The sequence below is a fragment of the Hypanus sabinus genome, chromosome 27, assembly GCF_030144855.1.
Source record: "Hypanus sabinus isolate sHypSab1 chromosome 27, sHypSab1.hap1, whole genome shotgun sequence".
Lineage (NCBI taxonomy): Eukaryota > Metazoa > Chordata > Chondrichthyes > Myliobatiformes > Dasyatidae > Hypanus > Hypanus sabinus.
Genome location: NC_082732.1, coordinates 14,726,966 through 14,743,341, shown reverse-complemented (window position 1 = coordinate 14,743,341; position 16,376 = coordinate 14,726,966). Strand labels below are relative to the sequence as shown.

General features: G+C 37.6%; 1 protein-coding gene across 1 annotated transcript in view; it reads left to right on the top strand.

Annotated features, from left to right (window-relative positions):
* The window catches only part of kif17 (kinesin family member 17), a 65,219-nt gene extending 49,092 nt beyond the window's left edge, over positions 1–16,127 (top strand). The window contains exons 12-15 of the mRNA XM_059951760.1: positions 1,173–1,243; positions 3,903–4,022; positions 6,120–6,237; positions 13,028–16,127. Of these exons, the coding sequence (XP_059807743.1) occupies positions 1,173–1,243; positions 3,903–4,022; positions 6,120–6,237; positions 13,028–13,236 (518 nt within the window). The 3' untranslated portion in view covers positions 13,237–16,127. The remainder of the gene's footprint in view (positions 1–1,172; positions 1,244–3,902; positions 4,023–6,119; positions 6,238–13,027) is intronic.
* Positions 16,128–16,376: the final 249 nt, after the last annotated feature.

The window sequence follows — 16,376 nt, the reverse complement described above, 5'->3', positions numbered from 1 at the left end:
CAGTGCCTCCAATCACCTTTATACAGGGGTCTGTGGGAGGAGCCACAAGAGCAGTCAGCGGGGGTCGTGTCCAGACAGGTATATGTAGTTCACCACACTCCTACACCTATTTTCTGTGTTTCTATGTTTCTATGAAAGCTCAGAAAACTTGATGAACCACATAGTTACCTTTTTACATATGTCAGAAAGCAAAAGGAAATTAAGTCAGAAAAGAGAATAGGAAGCATTATCCATATACCTTCAATTTAATTAATTATTCCACGCCAGTAGAAGACAATCCTGTTCACAATGTTCCTCATGGGACTGCTGTCCGTTGGGGAAAAATCATTATTAAATCAGTTTTTCAGTGCTCGGGTGCTACTTTTCGTATTGGAGCAGTAGGGAAAATATAGATATACAATGCTGTTGATACTTCCATCAAAAAGTCAACTGAAAGGATCTGAAAATTGCACTGCATTATTTTTTATGGTTTGAACAATAAGTCTTGAAAATATATGTAAATCAAATATATTTCTGATGATTTGCGCTGTCTTCTCATTTATGTTCCAAAAAGTGAATTAACTGCTGGTATTATCTTCAATGAAACAATCTAGCAGTAAGGTAATCTTTACCCCTAGAAATGGAAAAGAGATCGGCAGCTCATAAAATCTATGTCACTAAGACACAGTAAATTGGATTGTGTCTTACAGTGAAATATAGTAAACCTTGTTTAACCTGGCATCCTTAGGATCTTGATTGTGCCAAGCTATTCTGCTAATACCCCTACACATTAGTTATTATTTTGGATGTTAAATAGTTTTATAATCAACTTTGTAGTGAACCAGGTAAGTTAAAAGGAGCATGGGAACCAGATCAGCAGTGATTTGAAAGACAGCACAGAAACCAGGGACCTAGTGAGTACAAGGGAAGCCGCATGCATCACCCGGAATTTCCAAATCATTAGTAAATGGATAATCAGTTTCATCGTATTCACTTCATGCCTGATATAAAATTTGAAATGTTACTGGAGACTCTATTGAGCTTGAATATGACTACCTTGCAAAGCAGAGTTTGAAAATTATTTTTTTCTAATGAGGTGCATAAAAACTGATGCCTTACCGCTAAGTGGTAAAAAAAAAATAAAGTGTAGTAGATTTACAAATGACATTTTAACACTGTAATATTTTTTTCAGCTGGCTCCTGTGCAGCATCAAATAAGCAAGGGGTGAGAGTCTCTGCTAATGATATTACAGATTGCTCAATGGTAAGCATCAGTTTCAAGTGTATCCATACTCTAAAGACTATTAGAATAACCTGACCATTGGGATTAATTTTATTTGAGTATTTACAATGTTAAAGCAGAAGTTTAAGTTTTGATCAATCCAGATTACTAACATGAGATGTGATTAGACTAGCCACATAATTACATTAGAGAGCAAGTATTTAGCAACTCATCTCCTGATTTTCAAAGCTTTTCCAATTGTCAATAAAGCACACCTCCAAGTGTAGTGAAGAAGTCTTCAGTTGCTCAGATGAGTGAGGTTCCAGCATTTAAGAAACTGAACTCTATCCAGCATGAAACATGCTGATTGATTGTGTTGCTAATTAAATGCAGCACATAACAAACACCAGATATTGAATCAAATCAGAGTGGGAATCATATTTATTATCTCTGATATATGTTGTGAAATTTGTTGTTTGTGGCAGTAGTACAGTGCACGACATATAAAATTACTTCAGCTTGCAATGAAAATAAAATAAGTCATGCAAAGGGGAATTGTGAGGTAGTGTTTTGAGTCCATGGACCTTTCAAAAATCTGATTGTGGAAGGGAAGAAGCTGTCTCTAAAATGTTGAGTGTGCATCTTCAGGCTCCTGTACCTCCTCTCTGATAGTAATAATGAGAAGAGGGCATTTCCAAGATGGTGAGGGTCCTTAATGATGCATGCCACCTTCCTGAGACATTGCATTTTGAAGATGTCTTCGATGGTGAGGAGCCCGTCATGGAGCTTTGCCCCAATAACTACACTTCTTTATTGTGATTAGTTGAAACAACTGAAAGATTCGCTACATAGTTCAAACAACTCTTTGACTCTTTAGTTTCACAACTTCCAAAACCCTTTGCTTGTATTCAGATAACACCCATGTGATGAAGCTGGCTGGGGTTCAATCTTGGTGAGTTCTTTTCTGAGTCCCCAGTTTGGGGATGTCTTCAATATTAGTTCATATTTGGAGTCACTAGTGCAGATTCTCCAATGATCCACTTCTTCACCAATTTCTTCACATACATCCTAAACATTTGCTTTGACACTTTCAAATTCTTGTTGATACCATTCCCCAATCACTTTAGTGACATGGTCCTCAGTTACCAAAGTGTCTGTTTATGGTTCATAATTTTCTCGACTGTCCCTTTCACAAGATACCAGTTACCAAAATATCCCCATTTGTTTAGAGACACAAGAGACTGCAGATGCTGGAATCTAAAGCAAAAAAAAAACCGTGAAGCTCAATAGGTCAGGCAGCATCTGTGGGAAAAAGTAACAGTGGCCATTTCAGGAAAAGATCCTGAGCCAAGATTGAGAGTCCTAATCTTCTTCCTCCACTCTTAGTTGTGAGGCAGGTCTTGACTTGAAACATCCCACACCGATGCTGCATAACTTGCAACAAGTTCCTCCAACAACTTGTTTCTTTGTCTCTATTTATTTGGTCTGTTCTCCAGATAGTTCCAAGTGGGATCTAAAGCTATCTCAACAATGTTCTCATGATGATACTGCCCAGCAGTGGATTACAGGACCTTCCATTCCTTCATCTATGTTTCTTTGTTCTTGGATCACACCATTTCTCTTCCTAGCAGTGCTGTCCTCCTAGGGCCTGATAGCGTATTGACATTTCTCCTGATAGTACCTGACCCATCATTTTAAATACTTACTCCCATTATAATCAGCCCAGTATGGTTGAACTCTGTTTCACATCAAAGTTGTACTTGAGTGTTTCAACGAGTTTTTTTCAACCACACCTCTAGTCTGTGACCGCTATCATCTGGTGTCAAAGGTATCTTTTACATTGGTTATTTTACTCCCTCCAAGTTGCACACAGTATTGGAAATGTGTTCCAGTCTTTGGTTGTAAAGTGGTTAAAATTCTGTAACTGTCTATGTTATAGAGATGAACATAAGAACTAGAAGCAGAGTTGGTCCTTCCCACCTGCCCCACTATGTAATTAGAACATAGGTGCTTTTTAATCTCAGCACCACATTCCTGCATGAACTCTACATACCTTATTCTCCGCTAACTAAAAATTTATCAATATTTCTGTGAAATCTATTCAGTGACTGAGCCTCCACAGACTTATTGCATAGAGAATTCTAAACTTTCTCTACTGTCTGATGAAGAATTTCCTTCTTACATCTGCCCCATTTCAATATAGTAATTAAGGGGGTGATTTGCCACCAGAGTTTTGATTGCAATGTTAAGTGTGCACTCCCGTGCCTATTTTTTTTTATTGGTTAAAGCAAGTCCAAAAGACACTAATTGAAGAAGAGGTCAGGATTAAACCCAGGACCTTGGACCTGTGAAATAGGTTGCACCTCAGCACTGAGGTCCTTGGTAAACTCAGTCCATTATGTTTTGCAAGCCATATCATTCATATGCCCAATGCTACATCCCTGAAAAAAAAATTTGTTTTAGGCTCTGTAATAGGAAGTCATTACCAATGGACATAGCAAATGACAAAGATGTACTCGAGGCTTTCTTCAAGAAATGCAGTATCACCAACTGACTCCAGAAAATCCCTGGTCCATGACTGCTCAAAGCGAAAAAGGAGCATTCAGGATGCTATTGTAGACCTCAAGGCTATTAATTTCCCACTTGGGATCAATAAAGTATTTATTATTATTATTATCATTATGTCATCTCTCTGACACAGTGGTGTCAAGAAAACAACCTCTCCCTCAATGTCGCAAAAACAAAGGAACTGATTGTGGATTACAGGAGGAATGGAGACGGGCTAACCCCTATTGACAGTAATGGATCTGGGGTTGAGAGGGTAAGCAGCTTTAAATTCCTTGGCATCCACATCACTGAGGACCTAACATGATCTGTACATGCCAGTTGTGTGGTGAAAAAAACACAACAGTGCCTCTTTCACCTCAGTTGGTGGAGGAAGTTTGGTATGGGCCCCCAAATCCTAAGAACTTTCTACAGGGGCACAATTGAGACTGTCCTGACTGGCTGCATCACTGCCTAGTATGAGAACTGTACCTCCCTTAATCACAGGATTCTGCAGAGAGTGGTGTGGACAGCCCAGCGCATCTGTAGTTGTGAACTTCCCATAATTCAGGACATTTACAAAGACAGGTTTGTAAAAAGGGCGCATATGTTCATCGGTGACCTGAGTCACCCCAACCACAATCTATTCCAGCTGCTACCATTCAGGAAACAGTACCGCAGCATAAAAGCCAGGACCAACAGGCTCCGGGACAGCTTCTTCCACCAGGCTATCAGACTGATTAACTCACACTGATTGAGAGTATTTCTATGTAATATTGACTGTTCTATTTATTATAAATTAATATGATTGCACACTGCACATTTAGACGGAGATATAACGTAAAGATTTTTACTCCTTATGTATGTTAAAGATGGAAGAAGTAAAGTCAATTTGATTCAATTCAATTATTATTAATTAGAAGTGCATAGGAGCCCTGTATTTGCAGCAGAAGGAGCACAGCACCTCATAACAGAAAACCAGCTGTTCCTATCCATCAATGGGTAGATCTGTGGTTCCCACATTGGTCTCATCAACCAATGAGAACTCACAGAACCAGAGTGAAAGAAGTCATTCTTGATCCCAAAGAACAGCCTAGGAAGAAGTAAAGGGAAGCTACGATGTAAGAGAGGGCAAGCACCATTGCTTTACAATACTGAATAGAGCTGTTGGAAAGCATAGATGTCCTTATTCTGCCAGGAGCCAGGTGGTCCCCCAGATACACTGAAAGAGCAGCAGATACAGAAAGCGACTAAACCAGAAGTGTGACCTCGTTAATCCAAATATAATTCACCCTCCACCAGTCACACTGCGGCCTCTGTGGTAACACTCCACAGGGTAATTCCAACAAGTAAAAGCATTAAATTAATGCACCAGGCAGACACAAAATTAATATACTAGGGTGATAAGTTGTAATTCAATGAGAGATAATTCCATTTATAAATTTATGTTAGGGTGGAAATTGTGATGACTTATTTTTGCATTATAATCAAGAGAACAGTGATAGTAAGAATCAAAAAATGAGAATGATGTGATAGTTGATGATTGGGAAATTAGCACTAAGATTAGTGATATTGCTTTAAAACATAAGCCCTGGGTTACATTGTGGCTTCATTCCCGAGAAGTGTTTGCGCATCATTTTTTTTCTGTAAGTCAAGGCATTTATTTATTATTTTTCTCCTATTTAGTTACATTTAGAACTACATGCTTCATTTTCGTATTTTACAAATATCAATAGAAGAGATTTGTCTTGTCTTGTCAGTTTCACAGTGGCTTCCCACTGTGAACTAGCAGCTATGTTCTGAAAATCAATGCATCAGTTTAATTATTGTGAAGAGGGCACATGCAGAATTATTTTTAAAGACTTTTGAACTAACTAGCTGCTATCCCTATTCCATGACTTCTGGAGGTGTTTGCATACCTATAACCAAATTTCTTGTTTTGAAAAATGGTTTAAAAAGTTGAATTTTTACAAGTCAAGTCAGTAACTCAGGGAGCACCTATAGTTCCTTGTATACAGTCCAGCATTAAAGAGGGTGTTTCAATTGCAGCTTCGAGAAAGGGTCCCTGAATCAAAACAAAAACTAGTCTTCCTATGCACTGATGCTACTTGACTGGTTGAGTTCTTCAAGATTCAAGATTCATTTATTATCAAAGAGTGTATAAATTCTATGACCTTGAGATTTGCTTGCTCACGGTTCTTCCTGTATTATCTGGATTTTTTGCAGTCCCTCCTCTTTCTCCTCATCAGCCTTTTCTCTACAATATCCTCATCTTCTCTCTACTTCCTGCTTAAATAGCGTTTTTCTCAGAGATTTCATTGTCCCTGCTCAGATAAAGAACAAATGTGTGAAAATATTCTTGATTGATTTACAGGAAGAAGATCGTTACAGACAAATGCTCAACCGCAGTGATAGTGAAAATATTGCCAACAATTATTTCAAGTCAAAGCGTGCCATTCAAATCTTGAATACAGATCCTGCGCGAAGTCTCTGTTAAGTATCATGACAGTTCATAATTAAAACAGTTAAACCGCTTGTACCAGATGAAACATTATTCTAAACAATCAAAAATGTCAACTATCAAGTCAAAAGTTAGCTGTGGAGGTCTGATAAAATAGTGTAAGTTAGATAGTTCACTGCTTTAACAGAAGGATTTTTTTCTGGTTTAATGATTACAAATTCAAATTTTGTTTTACTATTCCCCATTATTGCATTGATGAGGGGGGTCTTTTAAAATGAGAGAATTCTGGCCCAAATCTTATTGAAAATGTGAAGTAGCCTGCTTCACTTACTGTAACTTGCAAAACATTAGTTTGATACTTTGATTATCTCTTTTTGCTGTAGACACTTTTCTAAATACCCCTTATTTTCCTGAACTGTATACCAAATTACTTTCTTCTTGTGAGGAAGTAGGCTTCCGTACGGTAGCACACTGTTAGATCTAGTTGGCCACAAAAACAGAAGGATTGATCACCACATGATAATCCTAGTTTGCTTTAAAAAAAAGTGTTATGTCCGTTGTGATTATTAATGATACACATGGAGACTGAAATTATGAATGTGGCAAGCCTTTATTCAGCACAAATACTCAAGGAGAGATCAGGTGTGAGAGTAGTCATGGTCATAGAATAGTACAGTATGGAAACAGGCCATTCTGCCCAACTTATCCATGCCAACCAGTGGGTACCTCTTGTATTTATCCCATAAATCAAGTGCTTAGTCTATAGCTTTTGGTGCAATCTATATACTTAGTACCAACATGACTACGTATTGTGGCAAAATAACCAGTTGGGAACTTTCTTTGATCTTTGTCAGAAAGAAGGTAAGACATCTTCAAGATTCAAGATTGTTTAATGCTACTTCCAGTGTAAGGGAGAACAAAAAAAATAATTGTTACTCTGGATCTGAGGCAGCATATATATAAAAAAACACACTAAGATAAATAACACAATAATAAAAGAACACGATAAATAAATAAATATATATATAAAACACACACACAAAATAGTTTAGCTCCATAGATTGATTATGTGTAATTAAATGATGCTAGATATAGGAGTGTCTCTACATAAGGTGACTGACAGGAAATGATAAAGTAGTAGTGGGGTGGGCTAGTGGGTAGTGGTGTTATCATGGGCGGATCAGAATAAGAATGGGTGGACATCTTCCACACTTCACTCATCCAGGCTGCTGTCCCCACATGCTTCAGGTTAGCTGCTAGCATCTCTATACCAAAGAACTAAATGACTAGTGTCTGGTATCACTGACGCCAATCATCATCATCATCTCTGATCTTATCATGATCTTAAGATCTTGGACCATATCTCCATGTAGTCTAGTTAATATAGCTCTTAATATCTACAAGTTTGTCCTATGCTTATGCAAATATTTTATGCTTTCAGATTCCCAAAACCTGTCCCTTAGATGGCCTCTGTTAGTACCTGATAGTCTTCTTTCTTTAAAGACGGTGCTGTTTGTTATGCAGCTGAATGAATTTCAAGGCTATTGAAAACAGTTTGAAAGCTAGGTCACATTTGCATTAACATGATTTATAGCTGCATCTCCCAAGCAATTTGCAGTACCTTACTGACTGAATTGATATAGAATAATTAGAATATTATTCTAATAATATTAGAATACCTACCTGACCATTTTACCAGTCAATTTAAATCTCATTAAGTCTATTACAGTCCTCCCCACATGTTTCTATGCTATTTAAAAATTGTAGATCCAAGTCATTAATATGCACTCAATAAGCATTGACCTTAATATGAATTATCAAATTTCCTTTATAAGTCAAGTTTCTACATCAATTGCATTTAACTCATCAATCTTTGTTACTCATCATAAAGCTCTGTCGTTAACTAGCCATGATTTACAGTGCTGGTTTCCTTAATCAATCCATACTTATCAATGTATCTGTTGATTCTGCCCCTGATTATTATTCAAAAGATACTAGTGAGGCCTCACTTGGAGTACTGTGAGTAGTTTTGGGCCTATTACTTAAGGATATGCTGACACTGGAGAGCGTTCAGACGAGGTTCATGAGAATAATTCTGGGAATGCAAGGCTTATCATATGAGGGGTGATTTTTTAGCCCTGTGGAATTCGTTGTCACAGATGGCTGTGGAGGCCCGGTCATTGGGTGTATTTATGGTGGAGGTTGATAGGTACTTGATTAGTCAGGCTGTGAGAGGTTATGGAGAGAAAGCAGGAAAATGGGGTGGAGAGAGTAATGGATCAGACATGATAAAATGGCAGAGCAGACTAAATGGGCCAAATGGCCTGATTCTTCTCCTATGTCTTATGAACATGCGTGGATGAACCTGTCACTGCAGATAAATGGTGGAAAAATACACTGTCTTAATGGGATGCCAGGATAGATTAGCGATTAGCGCAACACTGTTACAGCTCAGGGTGTCAGAGTTCGAAGTTCACTTCCGCTGCCATCTGTAAGAAGTTTTTGCATCCTTCCTGTGAGTGCGTGTGTTTCCTCCCACAGTCCAAATATGTATCAGTTAGTAGGTTTATTGGTCATTGTAAAGTGACCTGTGATTAGGCTAGGGTTAAATAGGTGGTTTACTGGGTGGTGTGGTTCGTTGGGCTGAAAGGGCCTGTCCTGCATTGTCTCTGTAAAATAGTGTGGGTCACTGATCCTGAAATCCGGTTATTTCTTCGATGCTGAGAGTTGTCTGTAAAGCTCATCAAGGAATGTGAAAAGGCATGGGGTGTTATATGACCCAGTTGCTGGGATGTATGTCAGACCACCAGTGTTAGATCTGGCTACACACATAGTAACGTTTGAACCTCTCTGGAATGGTTATTGGATTTATTGATTATGCCTGCAGGAAAATTAATCTCAGGATTGTATATGATTACATATAGGTACTTCGATAAGAAATTTACTTTGAATTTGGTACCTGGACTGTTGCCCTTTGTCCTACAACATTCCTTCCTCACATTTTTGTCTCAGACAAAGTTGGTGTATCCACAGATTTGCAATGATTGATTAATTCCTTACAAATGGAGCCCCTTTGAGTCATTAATATGGGATTGATTGCTGTCAGCTGAGGCATTTCATTGTGCTTTGCTTACCCAATACTTCCAATTGATTTTTGTGTCTTCTGATGACTATTGTACTGTATCTAGTGTTTTACATTAGCGATTGAGACTGGTGTCCATGCAGTGAGAAATAATTGACTGTTGTACTGAGGTGGTTGCTGTTTTGCTCAAATGGAGTTTAGAATTGACCACATGTGCTGCTGGCTTGATCAAAGTGTCTGGGCAACTGAGAAAAACTGTAAAGAGGTAGATGTTGTTCTTGATCATTGCAGGGCCCATTGTCTCTCTGACATTGCAATATTCCCCTTCCCATTCAGCCATTCCGCTACCCTGGAAGTTCTCAGCAGCACTCAACTGCTGAATGGTGAGAGCACCAACGGGTGTAAAGGTGATTTCACTTGGTGATCAGTATTGCCTAGAAGCGAGTGCATTTAAAGTGGCCAGCACAGCAATCGGCAAGCTATTCCAGGAGCTTCCAAATGTAAAAAAAAATAAATGTTCTGAAAAATCATGGTCAGCTGAACTGTCTGACATTCCAGGATCAAATATGCAAATAAAGAGCAACTTTTATGATTGCTTAAATCACAAGGTATGCTTCCTGCTTTACTGCACTGTCAGCAGCACCTACATCTTTGTTTCAGGACTGGTCTGGGAAGATGAATCTCAGTGTTGTATATTCCATGCGTACTTTGTTAATGAGTCTTTGAATCTCTGAATTCTGCTTCCCAACTCCTCCTGCCAATACCATTTAAAATTGAATGGTTCTCCATGTACATGGTTAAAGATTCGTGGAACACTACAGCACAAAAACAGGACCTTTGGTCTATTCAGTTTGTGCCAAACTATTATTCTGTCTAGTCCCATTGACCCACACCTAGACCATAGCCCTCTGTACCCCTCATATCCAAATTTTTCTTAAACATTGAAATCAAACCCACATCTGCTACCTCCACTGGCAACACATTCCACACTTTCACCACCCTCTGAGTGAAGAAGTTTCCTTTCAGGTTTCCCTTAAACATTTCATCTTTCGCCCTTAACCTATAGCCTTTAGTTCTAGTCCAGGGGTGGGCAAACTTTTTGACTTGAGGGCCACAAAGGGTTCTAAAATTTGACAGGGGGGCCGGACCAGGAGCAGATGGACGGTGTGTTTTGGTAATACACCTCATAAGAGAAAATAAAATATCATGGGATATGTAGAAAACATGTGCTTTAATTTCAATTGAAAATGAACAAATGCATTACAACAAAATATCTGTCTTTGAAGTCCCATGGTATTTAGCTATTTATTGAAATGACTTTTAAAACACTGAAAATTAAATGAATAAAATACAGCTTTTTTAAAATAGTAACAGTTATTATTTTAAAGCACTGAAAATTCTGTTATCCTTCAAGATATTATCATCATCACTCTCCTCCTGACTGTCTTTATTTCAAAAACGGTAGGAGATGCAGGTCTACTTGTCCTGCTCCTTCTTATTCAATTGTCCCCTGTGCCAAAACTCAACAACGACCCGCAGAATGACAAAGCAGGGAGAGTGCGCTGGTATGCGGAGCTCTGTGCTCGCAAATCCCCGCAGGCTATCTCTCTTAGCCGGAACGCTGGCTAATTGTGAGCCGGTTCGGATGTGCCAGGAAATGGATCGCCACAAGGTCACAAAGTAAAGCGCAAATGTGGAGTAATACGCTGCACCTCAACAAAGGTCAATGTATATAGAGTGCGTCATCTATTGGGAAAACGCCAGAATTGCGGGGAGAAAACGTTAACAAGGTTTATTAATATAATTTCATCAAGTTCTGCGGGCTGGATTAAAAAGCTTAACGGGCCGCATATGGCCCGCGGGCCGTAGTTTGCCCATGCCTGTTCTAGTCACACCCAATCGCAGTGAAAAAGGCTTGCTGGCATTTACCCTACCTATACCTCTCATAATTTTGTATACCCCTATCAAATGTCCCCTCATTCTCCTACACTCCTAGAATAAAGTCCTTTTTGTATAAATGAGGTCCTCATGTCCCGGCAACATACTTATAAATTTTCTCTGTACTCTTTCAATCTTATTGATATCATTCCTGTAAGCCTACGTACACAGTGTCCTGTTTAGTCTGCTGTTGTAAATGGACAGTCAATTTTTAAATGAATTGAACAGGTTGAGGTGAATGAAAAAGTTGCTTCCTAAAAGGATAGTCTTCAGTTTTTACCAGCACTTAATGCTTGATAATTAGACCTGGCTGAATTGGGCTCAGATTACAGTTTATGAACCAATTGGTTTGAAATTGAGTGCACGCACAGTGAATGTTGATATTGTCATTGACCTAGAAACTTAAATTTCAAATCCCACTGTGACAGCTGCAAGCCAAAATACAGTTAATTAAACAAATCTGGAATTAAGTATTTATTATAATAACAATGGTACTACTGGGATCATAATCATCATAAATGTAGCTGCATGTTCATGGTCTTTTAGTTTAATCTGAGTACAAAGCAAAGTAGTTCATCCTTACCCGCTTTTTGAAATGGCTGATCAGGCTTTTCAATTGTACAAACCATAATGACAATAAATTACATAGAAGACTGAAAGTTGTCCTTTTACAATTGTTCAAGCACAATTAAAACTCACTCAGCTCAGATGATCATCAAATGTCCTCACTTATAAGACCTTAAAATATAGGAGCAGACTTAGGCCATTTGGCCATCAAGTCTGCTCCGCTATTTCATCATGGCCAGTCCATTTTTCCTCTTAGCCCCAAGATCCTGCTTTCTGTCTGTATCCCTTCATGCCTTGACCAATCAAGAATATATCAACCTCTGCCTTAAATATACATAAAGACCTCCAGAGTTGTCTGTGGTAACAAATTCCACAGATTCACCACTTTCTGGCTAGAGAAATTGCTTCTCATCTCCATTCCAAAACATCCCTCTAATCTGAGTCTGTGTCCTCTGGTCCTAGACTACACCATAGGAAAAATCCTCGCTACATCCATTCTATCAAGGCCTTTCACCATTCGATAGGCTTCAATTAGGTCACCCCTCATTCTTCTGAAATCTAGTGAATACAGGCCTTGAGCCATCAAACACTTTTCATATGACAAGTTGTTCAATCCTGGATTCACTTTTGTGAACCTCCTTTGAACCCTCTGAGCATGTGCAAAAATTGGGTATACAATTCCACACATGAGGTAGAAAAAACATTAGGCAGTGATATAGTTACATATCTTTAATGTTAGAATTATATTAATTACATAAATTCTCCCAGAAGTTAACAGAAAAAATGCATCAGTTCTAAATGCAAAATTGATTGGTTTAGAGCTGGAGTAATGTCTTTTTTCATCAGCAGGCTTGGAAACATATTAAAATCCCCAAATAGTGTCAGTGACCAACTTGCTTTTGTTTTGTGATTTCTCTGGCAGATTTATAAGTTTGAATGTTAAGCAATTTCAAATTACCTGCTGACACATAAAGTGAGCAATGTGGCTACTGGATTTAATCTCTAAATCATTTTGTCAATTTTTTAAAAAGAAAACTTCTCAGTGTAAGATGCTATTTATACTAATTGAGTCAATCATGTGGAACTTAGCTAAGAATACTACACCTGTAATTAAACTGACTGAATTCTTCTGATGTATAGTATATTTTCCCCCTTGTAAACAACTTGTGTAGCTAAGATTATTTAAATCAGTATCAAGCAATTTTTCATATTATTTTATTCTCTCCTGTAACAGTGCACAATCAGACATCTATGCATAATATGTCTCTTAACAATGGGTCATCTTCCCACACTATCTCCAATCTAAATACAGTGTCTCCAACCCAGCCATCTGATATGCCGACACCAAGGCCTTTCCGTTTGGAATCACTGGAACTTCATACATCCTCTGCCAAAAACAAACGCAAGAAAAACAAAAGTAGTTTTTTCATGGACACTGCCTGATGCACAACGATTACAATAAAATATCGCGTTTAAGGTATTTGTTATGTTTTTCTCCATTGTGCTTTTACTACTGCATACAGCAACCTGGCATGAGTCTGTTCATAGACCTCTCCCAATGCTGCTGTACAACCAACTGCTCAAATGTTTGAGAAAATTAATGCTACTGTACCAAAGGCTTATTTTTGTCAGATGATGGCTCAACCTCCCTACAAATGCTTTCTTGTATGAGATGTTGTCTGTAGTTTACTGATTGAGACTTGTATCCTATTGTGGTCTAATGTAGCATTTTTTTTCAAAGCAACACATCTCTGTATTGTATATTGCTATTCTTACTGTAATTTAAATATATCTAAAGTTAAAATTCTAATTGTAAACTTCCATGTAGCTCATGTCATCAAAACCACATTTTATCATTCTGAATGTCACCAAAATAATTGTTAAAATAATTCCTTCTGCTTCCATTCTGCTCTTTAATTACTTCAAACCATTTATTACCATTCATAACGAAACTAAGAAATCTATACCTACTTCCAAGTCAGACACATTTCCCTCTCAATGATTAATAACTGAATTATTGCATGTTAACCTCCTCCCTACTTTTCTGAAAACAAGAGTTGTCTTTTTCAGTTCTGGGAAGTCATTTGTCCACTATTCTGAACAACAGTTAATGCTTCATAAATTTCCAGGCTCTCTCTTGTTTGTTTTTATATACAGAAATCATTACCCTCATCCTCACCTGTAATAACAAAATGAATACTCATACTTCGCCCAGTAACAAACCAGCTTTCAAAAAGCTTACGTTCACCTTTATGTTAAATAGATATTCTTCTGAAATCTCTCATTTGTTTTAAGTGTTGTTGAGCATTTCAGTATCATTGCCATATTTAAAAAAGTTTTAAGACAAATAACATTGTTGCATGAAACACCATAAATAGATTTTCATCTGATAAAACAATGATTTATTTCTTGAATGTGCAAATTAGCCTCAGATACTCAGTCCTCGGATAAGGACTGAAAGAAAATAATGAACAAGAAGTATTTTTACTTTAACCTCAATAGACACAAATTTATTTCATTCTCTTTATTAGGAATACTATAACCCATACTTACCCTGTCCTTTCTTCACCAGACTCTTTGGCTTCAGTCCTCATAGTTTTGAAATTGAAACGCATCTAACATTTTAGAGGGAACCCTCAATTTACTTTCAACTTCAGTATCCAATCCTCTTAATTTATATGTCTCATTTTTATCAACCTTATGTCAGGTAAAGCTGTGAACCCTCTCTAAATCTGTTGTAAACAATTCTACTTTTTGCATATTTGTCACACTGAGATACTCCCGTAAATTATGTTATTTTAACATAAATTGAAAATTGGAGATTGAAGCTGACCCATATTTTAAAAAAAGAATTACTGTATAAAGCCTTAAGAGCACAGTCATGAAGTGTACAGCAGTCAAAAGGCTTGTAACTATAAAAATTTACTGTCTGTGCTGTCTGCTAAATACAATGATTCTTCAGGGAATAGGAGCAGGAAGTCTGGTATATATTTGTTGCTGTTAGTAACATTACACAAATACTGCTGCCAGCATAAAACCTTTGCCAATATCAGTCATTGCTAAAATTATTGTTGCTGTGATTTTGTATTTGCTGTAACAAGTAAACAGAGACAAGCACTTCCATTCAAAAATAATTGTTGGTCATTCTCTGGGTACCTCTTTGATTCCAATGACTGTTTCTTGGTTCAACTAATAACTTCACAGATAAATATTTTGTATGATATAACATAACTCAAGCTTACAGGCTCTTGAGTTTAATTATCAGCATGAGCTAATGATGATCAGCTGGGTTGAATTGCTGATAAGATTGATTTTAGTGGCTGTGGGCAGGGCTAAATTAGAATCAAGTGATAGTTTGTGGATGTTGAATGAAACTACATGTTAGACTTGTCATGATTTTCTGCAGTATAACAACCTTATGAGCTGCTCAGGCAAGCTGACACCATGAGTCTGTACAGTGGGCCAGAGATGAAGAGCTTGACTTTGCTCTGCACTGACATCTCAAACTTGTGAACCACCCCTTCCCTGTACACAATGTGTTTAATTGTGTAGAACTTGATTCAACACCTCTAAACATGCAAATATTACTGAAGTTTCTTTAGTGATCTGATAGGAAATCTCACTGCCCAAAATTTATAATGAGCCATTAAGAGAAGGAAGATAAGTTAGCTGACCTCCAATGAGTCAGAGACATTAGGCTGCTGTAATTGGTCACACTCTGTAGGTGAGGGAATGAGCGGGTTAAATGGGCATACATCCTGTGATTCTTACTGCAGGTTGCACGCAGTTGTTTCATGGGAACTGGATCAAATTTCTCTGTAGTTGATGCTTGTCCTGATAATTGCCAGCTACCTTTGAACGTATCTTCTTAAAATAAGTAAAGTCAATAAGATTTACTGGAAGGAATATGAGGCTTGGAATTGGAACATGAGAAGTATGTGTGTACATTCAGGTTGCAGCAAAATTTTTATTATTAATTTCACTAAAAGTTGAATAGAGCTGGACATGTAGACACATTCTATCATGGCGTGCCATTGAAGACTATAGCACAGCTGGCTTCATTTTACAATATTAGAATTTTAACTTTTAATGCTTAAAATGGGAATGCTTTTTTAAATGATGAAAGATGAATAATAAGTTTCAATGAAATGAGATTTGATTGAAAATGAGGTTAGGAGGAAATGGACATAATTGTTTTCATAAATTTGTACAAAGAAGACTTTTAACTATGTATTAATGACAGAACTAATATATGTATTAAGTATGTTAATTAAGTTACATTAACTGTTTTGTTTTTAATATCTGTGCTGTTCTGTAAATATCCACAATAAAGTTTAAAGAGAAATGAGGTGTTTTAGTCTTCTTGGGAAGAAGAATATAACAGGTTTAAAGTGCACTATTGCAGTTCATTTAAGAAGCTTCATAAACCCATCCAGCCTCCCCTTTCATCTGTGTGTATAGCAGTATCTGGTGTAAGATAGAGGTACACAGAGAACAACTGCAAACTGATGCACCATCAATAACTCACTCTGAGACGTAAGGCGAGATATTGGCTTTTATTGACTGGAAGAAGGAACCAGGAG